Here is a 9,333-nt window from a genome sequence, read left to right on the forward strand (position 1 = left end):
TGCTAACAATACTAAGCATTTGTAATAAAGGATACTTAACTTTAAAAAAAAGTAAACGAAAAGAAAAACAAAAGCAAACAGATCAGAAGTAAAAATGATGGGATACCAAGCCTATGGACTCAGGTACGAGGATCCATAGTTCATCAACTTTCAAACAGACATGTGGCAGCAGGTTGATGAGGATTCTCTGCTCACAGACTATATGAAGGAAGATGACAGAAAGGCAGGACAGCGGCCTGTATGATGCCAAGTGCAGGAAGCAATGGCTAGAGATGGCACTCGATAAACTCTTGTAACACCCGATCATTAGGTGACTTGGTCACTTCCAGGATGCCTCCCTGTCCTGCACCATCCAAAGCAGGCCTAAATGTGCCATCTTCTGACACAACTTGGGTATCTCAAGCCAGCAACAGTACAACCTACCCGCACCCCACTGGGAATAATCTGGGCCCATTATGGGACATACAGGACCATCCTTCTGGTGGCGGCCTGTTTGTCATCCCACAGGAGAACAATGAGTGCACTTAATGGTTCAAGGTGGGACTTGTCACCCCCAATGTTCCAGGGGACCTGGGGGACAGAGGCTGGAGAGGGCTGGTTGCACTCACCTGTGCTCGTCTGTGCCTTCTGCAACTTCAGAAACTGCTGCAAGAAGCTGCCATCATTGGCAAACTTGTTGGAGATACAGGAGTCATGTGCGTTGGCAATTCTAGAACCAAAGCACGGGTGAGAGTGAGCTGTAGAGGAAGAGAGCCGAGGACAAGGCTAAAGCACTGAAATCCCTGGCCCTACATCCATCTTGTGCTCTTCTGCCGAGAGCCAGATTGCAGCCCCAAAGATGTCAGGGGACAATTTAGGTACAATATTTTTGAACTTACCAAGATAGGATAGATACAGGGTATTTTCTCAGAATTTGTCAAATGTTAGTGGACTAGACATTATTGACCTAATTATTGCCTGTATACATTGTATACAGTTATTGTACTTTTTGCATATAGTTTTTCTTTTATTAGTTATAACCTTTTTTTTTATTGTAGACAAAAAATATGGAAAATGTGATTTTTGTGTATGCTCTAACAAATGAAGCTTGCCTGAAGATCAGAGGGCAAAGCCAGCCACCAGTTAGCCATATGGGCCAGGCAGTGTTGGCACACACCCTTACTCACAGCACTTGGGAGACACACACGCCTTTAATCCCAGCACTAGGGAAGTTGACACAGGAAATGATATGGCTTGGCAGAGAAAGAAATATAAGGCAGGAGGAGACAGGAGCTCAGCCCTTTCAGGCTGAGGATTTGATAGGGGTAAGAAGTTTTTCTAGTGGCTGACTGTTCTATTTCTCTGAACTTTCAGCTTTTACCCTGGTAACTGACTCTGGGTTTTTATTAAGACCAATTAGAATGTATACTACAGTCAATGGTTAAGTGCAGGAAACAGGCATATATGGAGTAGGCTGACAGTACTTCTGCTTTGATGAAAATAACAATGCACATACTTGGGCTACCTCTGCTTGAGTTCCAGCCTTGTGGTCCTTACGCTCTTTCCATGCACAGCACATGTCTTACTGATAATTATGACCTGGCTTATTGTTTACTATGTATTATAGATATCTCTAGAGCAGGATGTGTGTGCACCTTGTGACTTTAGTTTTTTTGAGACAGAGTCTCTCTATGCACCCCTGGCTATCCTGGAACTTCCTCTGTAGACCAAGTTGGCCTCAGATTCAGAGATCCACCTGCCTCTGCCTCTTTGAGTTCTGCAAGTAAGGGCATGCACCACCACGTTCAGCTTTGTAGTTTTATTTTGTTTGCTTTTGTGACAGGGTCTTATGTAGCCAAGGCTGGCCTATAACTCCTGATCTTCCTGACTATACCTCCAAGTGTCAGGATTGCAGGTATCTGCTACTAAACCTAAAGCCTAGTTTGGCTTTTTTCTCCTTGAAACTGTGTCTTACTATGCTCGGTTGGCCTAGAACTCACTACATAGCCCAGGCTGGCTATAAACTTGCAAAGGTCTCTTGGCTCATTCTTCCAAGCACTGGGATTTGTACAAATGTCACCATACCTGGCATTAATGTGTATCACCCACATATGCATAATCTGGCAGAAGCTTCCATAAGTAACACACTCACAGGGAACACCCACAGCAAATGCCCACAGCTAAAGGGATCTGCTATATATTGTGCTGTGTTGGCTTGCTCCTGATCATTCTTTGATTTAGAGACAGTGTCTCATCCTGCAGTTTCCCTGTCTCAGTCACCTAAGTTCTGAGATTTCAGGCAGAGACCATTTGCCTGGAGGGAAAAAAAAGCCTTTTCTGTGTTTTTAGGCAGGTGCAGCAGCTGTACCTTGTGGTCCTGCCTTTTGGGTGGCTGGGGCAGCAGGATGGCTTGAGCACAGAAGGAAATAATGAGCCGCTGTCTCGGGATGAAGAGAACTGGTTTAGCATGTGCAAGGCCTGGAGTCTCCCAAGCACCGAAAACACTGTAACAATTAGTTGTTGGAAAAGCACCCCGAAATTCAAGTGGCATTCAAGTCTGACATCAGGGTTGAATGACACTGCCTTTTCTTTGTTGTTTCTTCTTCTATTTCTTGGATTTCCTATCATGCACATAAGTGATTTTAAAACATTTTTAGGGGACTGGAGAGTAGGCTCACTGGTTAAGAACATCTGCTGTTCTTGAAGAGGACCTGGTTTGATTCTCAGCACCTACACAGTGGCTCACATCTATCTGTAACTCCAGTTCCAGGGGAGCTGATGCCCTCTTCTGACCATACTAGGTAAGCACATAGTACACAAACATACATGAAGGCAAAACACTCACACACATAAAATAATGAAATAAGTATTGTTAAAAATAAATCAAAAATTTATTAAGTTACATTACTTACTTATTGTGTGTGTGTGTACAGGTCTGTGCACATGTGGGGGTCAGACAACTTGCACTTGCAACAGGCCCTGACACTGTCCGCACACTGCCCCAACACCTAAGGTAGAATCTTGTGGCATCTGCATGGGACACACAGTTCTTCCTTAAACGGGTTAATGATCTCTAGATGTTAAGAGTAACTACTGCACCCAGATGCTGTGCAGTCAACTGTCAATCTGTGTTGTTTAGTGAATCATGCTGACAAGATAAACCTGGGGCTGTGTGATCCCAAAACTCAGGAGTGATGCAAGAAAACCTTGTCTCAAAAACTGGGGACAGCTCAGGTCAGTGCTTGCCATGTGCAAGTGAAGACTAGAGCGAAAGGCCAGGCAGAATGGTGTGTGCAGACAGGAGCATCCCTCAGGTTTGTTGACCACTATTTGGTGAGTTATGCCTGGGCCAGTGAGAAGCTCTATCTCAAAAAACAATCTGGCCAGGCATGGTGGTACATGCCTTTAATCCCAACACTTAGAAGGCAGAGGCAGTTGGATCTCTGTGAGTTCAAGGCCAACCTGGTCTACATAGCAAGTTCTACTCCAGCTTGGATTACACAGAGAAACCCTGTCTCAAAAAAAAAAAAAGCTGTGTGACACTTAGGCTTATCTGAGAGAAATCCTGTACTGAAAAACAAACAAACAAAAAGACAATCAAAGTATACCCCCTCCATTTTTTCTCAATTCCCAGAGATGTATCACAGGGCCTCAAGCAGGCGAGGCAACCACTCTACCACTGGACTATGGTGACAATAGCAGTGTAAGGCATTTAGGCCTGTGATCCAAGCACACAGGATCAAAAGGGGTTGTTTTCTGAAACAAGTTCTCATAAAAACCAGGTTGGCCTTAAACTTAACATGTAGCCATGAATGACCCTCCCAAGCTCTGGGTGAACAGCTATGTAGTACCACACCGGGGCTCTGCACGCCAGCCCCACTTCTACTGTCACACTGCCCTGTGTCCTGTCACTCTGAGACTCTGCTGCCCTAAAGCCTCAGAATCCACTTACTCCCCAGGATGAGGGGGCTGTGGGCTGGCTGTATGACTCTGCCTGGCCTTCTGTTCCATTCTGGCCTCGATCTCTCGCTTCTTCTGAGCGATGAGCTCTTCCTGGTGGAGGATGTTCATATTCATTTTTCCAGACTTGGGCTGTGCCATCCCGAACCACCGATTAGCCTTTCCTGGGGAGGGAAAAGACGGGGTCAGAAAATGCCTTTGTTCCATCAGTATTGCTTAGCAGCAATGATGGGCCAGACAGCTACAGATATTCAGAGGACTCAAACGGTCATTTTCTCAGTTCTTCAACAAATGCTTACTGTAGCATGAATCTTAAGTGTTTTTATTAATGAAATCAAACCCGAGGCAGGTTATTGGGGTGAATGCTGGAAGATCAGAGAAGCAGAACAAGCCACGGCTATCTCACCTTGCTAGTTCCTCAGGCGATCCTGTTTCCTCAGACTGGAAGCTTCTGAGTCCTTATCCAAATGACTCTCAGCTGAACTGTGCTGCTCCAAAGCCTGAACGCTTAACCAACCAAATGCTTAACTAACTACATGCTTTACTCCCTTAGTTCCTGGTCCTCAGGCCTTATATACCTTTCTCTTTCTGCCCCCACACCCTGGGATTAAAGGTTGGATTTCTGGGATTAAAGGTGTGGGTCACCATGCTTAGCTGTTTCTAAAGTGGCCTTGAACTCAGAGATCCAGCTAGCTCTGCCTCCCAAGTGCTGGGAATAAAGGCGTGTACCACCACTGCCCAACTTCTGCTATAGCTTACTCTTCCCATTTTCTAGCCACCATTTGTGGCTCTGTATCTAGTGGCTGTCTGTTCTCTGACCCCAGATATGTTTATTTCGGGGAACACACAATATTTCAGGAACACACAACCCACTACATTTCCCCTGTTGTCTAAAATTAAAAAAAAAAGTTATAAATACAAGAAAAATCATATCCATTAAGTATATACAATATACACAGTCAAGATCACATTAATGACGTGTAGTCCCATTATATATAACAATGTCCAGTCCAGTAATATTTGATAAATTCAGGCAAAAAATTTTTCAGTACTTATCCTATTTAAAACAAGTAGTTCTTTTTTTAAAAGTAGATTCCATAATCTCCCTTTTTATCTCATCAGTTTACAGAACATCTGCCATGTACACAGCACTGTGCTAGGCTCTAAACAGAAGCTATGAGGATTCTGTCCAGGTAGGACTCACCTCTGACTGAGAAGGCAAGAGACACATTAACATGAAAAGTTAGCTGCAAGGTTGGTAGTAGGCTGAGGTAGAAGGTCAGCCTTATCTACACAGTAAGACCCTGCTGCAAGGCTGGGAACATAGCTCAGCTGGTAGACTGTGTGCTTAGCATGAGTGCCTGGGTTCCATTCTCACAAGTGTATAAACCAGGTATACTGGTGCACATCTATAACCTCAGCACTCCAGAGGTTAAGGCAAGAACAGAAGTTCAAGATTGGGGCTGGAACAATGGCTTAGCAGTTAAGAGTACTGGTTGCTAAACCCAGGTTTTGTTCCAGTACCCATATGGAGACTCACAAACATTTGTAAATCCAGTTCCAGGGGATCCCTGTTAGCCTATGTGGACATTTTAAGGAACAGGTTGCACATACATACAGTACACCCAGGTATTCACACAAAACACATAATTAAAAGAAGCTCAAAGTCATCCTCTTATATACAATGACTTCTAGACCAGCCTGGTGTACTTGAGACTGTCTCAAGGAAAAAAGTTGTCCTGTGATTTTTTCACACTTGTACAGTGTGCAATATGTGTGTGTGTGTGTGTGTGTGTGTGTGTATGTGTGTGTGTTTACTGTGCAGCATGGGGATGATGTGGAAAGGACAACATCCAGTATTCTCAGGAACCAATTGGGAATTCTGTCAAGTTTTTTTTTTTTAAGCTGAGGATCGAACCCAGGGCCTTGTGCTTACCAGGCAAGCACTCTACCACTGAGCTAAATCCCCAACCCTATTATTTTCATTTTGTGAGACAGGGTTTCTCTGTGTAGTTTTGCACCTTTTCCTGGATCTCGCTCTTTAGACGAGGCTGGCCTTGAACTCACAAAGATCCGCCTGCTTCTGTCTCCAAGTGCTGGGATTAAAGGCATGCACTGCCGCTGCCACCACCCAGGTGAATTCTGTCAACTTTTAAGTATATCTATCCCAATTATATATTCTGGGACTGGGGAAATAACCACAGGATAAGTTCAGAGACCCACTGGACCTACTGTAAGTCAGACATCAGCCAAACTCTGACCTTCATAAGCCCCTACTTTAACTGGAGGGCCACAGTATTTTTGGGGATCTCTGGGAATGAGTGTCAATTCAGAACCAGTAGACCCTGGATAATCCAAACAGACACTGGAAATTCTGATTGTCCCTTTCTCCCAGTGCACAGCTACCCTTGTGAAAGGCTGTAGCCCCTCTGGGGAGGACGGGGGAAAAGCCAACTGTAAACTAGGTTTTTACCAAGGCCCTTCCTGGGGCCGCCTGGTCATCTCATCATTCAAGGGGTTCCGGATCCGAAAACTATCGCAAGTCCGGAAACTGGTTCACTGGCTGAGAGTCCCTCCTGCCATGATCCAGTTCTTTTTTTTTTTTTTTTGTCGGAGCTGAGGATCGAACCCTAGGCAAACGCTCTACCACTGAGCTAAATTCCCAGCCCCAGTTCTTTACTTCCACTATTTGAGTCCAGGAATCATACTCAGGTGATCATGGTTGGCAGCAGAGGACTTTGTCCATTGAGCCATTTCCCCAGCCCAATATATTAAATTTAATTTAAAGAAAGAAAAAAGTGCCGGGCGGTGGTGGCGCACGCCTTTAATCCCAGCACTCAGGAGGCAGAAGCAGGCAGATCTTTGTGAGTTCAAGGCCAGCCTGGTCTACAGAGTGAGTTCCAGGACAGCCAGGATTGTTACACAGAGAAACTCTGTCTCAAAATAAACAAAAGAAAAAGGAAAGAAACTTCAAATTATGGTAAGAACTAAGCTAGAAACACAAAGAGATAACAGAACAGTGCCTGGTACGACAGTCTAGAAATAACCATTAGAAGAGACACAATTCAGCTGGAAACTTATCAGGAACCAGGGTCAGGAAGAACCAAGTGAACGGGGATCAAGGAGAGAAGGAGCAGAAGTCAAAACCAGAGACAGGAAGATGCAGTGTCCATGAGAAGACAGTAAAAACAAAAACAAAACCCTCCCAGTGGGGTCAGAGGAACCACTCAGGAGTGGGCAGGGGCAAGTGTGGCAAGGGTCGTGGATGTTACTTTCAGGGCGTTGGGAATACAGGAGGTAGTATTTGGTGAACAAGTAACAAGACCCAACAAAACTTTTTGTTTGTTTTGTGTGTGTGGTGGGCATGTGTGTTCCACAGCCGCACACATGATCAAAGGGTAAAATGTGGGGTGCTAGTTCCTGTCTTCCTCCTTGAGACATAGGCTCTTGATGCTCATAGCTGTGCATTCCAGGCTAGGTGCCCTGCAAGATTCCAGGGAGCATCCTAGCTTGGCCTCCTATCTCCTCTGGTAGCAGGAGCATTAGGACTACAGAAGTGTTGTAAGGCTTTTCATGAGTTCTGGGCATCAAGCTCAGGTCCCCAGTGATCCATCTCCTCAGCACTCGGAAGGTCTTTTATTTACATTTATTTATTTAGATCTCATATGGCCCTAGCTGTACCCCCAGAGCAATGGTTCTCAACCTGTGGGCTATGACCCCTTTGGTAGCCACACAATCTGTTTACAGGGGTCGCATATCAGATATTTATATTATGATTCATAACGGTAGCAGAATTACAGTTGTGAAGTAACAACCTAATTTTATAGTTAGGTCACCATAACATGAGGAACTGTATTAAAGGACTGAAGCATTAGGAGGGTTGAGAACCACTGCTTCAAAGTGTTATATTACAAGTGTAAGTCGCCTCAGCCAACTCCAGTTTTTCTTTTTAGTTTTTGTATGACCTTGAGTACAGGGTAATCATTCTGACAGAGAAAGTGCACAGACAGAAAGATGACCAAGACAATTACTGAGGCTCAAGCAAAGATGAAAGTACAAAGCGTGGTAGCATACAACAACTATCCAAAGCCAGGAGGCTAAGGCAGGAAGGAATATGCTTTCCACACAAGCAGGGGCTTAGCGAGACTTTGCCTTATTAAATTAGGGTTGTAGCTGGGTGTGGTAGCTCAGCCTTTAAATACTTGGGATGTAGAGCAGACAGAGCCCTGCAAGTTCAAGGCCAGCCACAGCTATGTAAAGAGATGCTGTCTCAAAACAAAAATAAGAGTTGTAGCACAAGGTTCTCAGGAAAAATTTTTTTTCCTAATTTAAAAAAAAATTTTTTTTTGAGTTCAAGGCCAGCCTAGGTCAGCTAGAACTACACAGAGAAAAATTCTGTCTCAAAAAACAAAACAAAAAAAGATCTCTTTTAGATTTGTTTTACGTGTATGAATATGTATCACCTGAGGGTTATGAAAGATTATGAGCCAACATATGGATTCCAGGAATCAGACAGAGGTCCTCTGCAAGAACAACAAGCATTTTTTTTTTTTTAGTTTTTCAAGATGGTTTTGTGTAGCCTTGGCTGTCCTAGCTCTACCTCTATAGACCAGGCTGGCCTTGAACTCATGGAGAGCTGCCTGTCTTTGCCTCCTGAGTGCTGGGATTAGTGGCGTTGTAACACCACCACCCAACATGCACTCTTTTAACTGCTGAGCCATCTCACCAGGCCCTATATAGAGACTGGCTTCTACTTGAAGCAAGCCTCCTGCCTCCTGCCTCCTGCCTCTAACTCCCCAGTGAAGATCAAAAGCATGTGCCATGACGACATTTAAAGACAGGGTCTCAGTTTATGTAGCCCTAGCTAAGCTGGTCTTGAATTCAGAGGTCTACCTGTCTCTTTTGGGATTAAAGGTGTACACCACTGTTCCTGCCTCTGCCTAATATTTTGCGACAGAAGAGTTCACGGAACCTTGAGCTCCCAGTTTCAGCTAGACTGTTGCCGCTAAGCCCCAGAAATCCATCTGTTTCCAACCCACAGTGCTGTAGTTACAGACACACAACATCGTCATCTGGATTTTACATGAGTGCTGAAGATGGGAAGCCTGGTCCTCATAATTGGGCAGCAAGCATTTTAACCACTGAGATGTCTCAACAGCCCTTAAATTCTAAATGTTAAAAGCAAGCTGACTCCCCAGCCATTATCAGAGCTGGCTTCCCTAAAAATCTCCATTTCATCCATGACAATCACGAAGGGACAATCCCAGTTCACTCCAAGGCCTATCCAACCTCTATAGGGGGAAACCTCTGCCTTCCCATAGATGGCATCTACTCATTTCAAACATCTTGAGCTCAAGAAAGGCTTTTCATGAAGTTGGAGAGATGGCTCAGCGG

General features: G+C 44.6%; 1 protein-coding gene across 1 annotated transcript in view; it reads right to left on the reverse strand.

The window, feature by feature from the left end:
- Positions 1-9,333, reverse strand: part of Sugp1 (SURP and G-patch domain containing 1) — a 30,228-nt gene that overhangs the window by 19,146 nt on the left and 1,749 nt on the right. Inside the window, exons 2-3 of the mRNA XM_036209252.1 lie at positions 3,932-4,103; positions 609-709 (exon numbers count right to left, since the gene is read on the reverse strand). Coding sequence (XP_036065145.1) covers positions 609-709; positions 3,932-4,103 — 273 coding nt within the window. The remainder of the gene's footprint in view (positions 1-608; positions 710-3,931; positions 4,104-9,333) is intronic.

The sequence above is a fragment of the Onychomys torridus genome, chromosome 17, assembly GCF_903995425.1.
Source record: "Onychomys torridus chromosome 17, mOncTor1.1, whole genome shotgun sequence".
Taxonomy (NCBI): domain Eukaryota; kingdom Metazoa; phylum Chordata; class Mammalia; order Rodentia; family Cricetidae; genus Onychomys; species Onychomys torridus.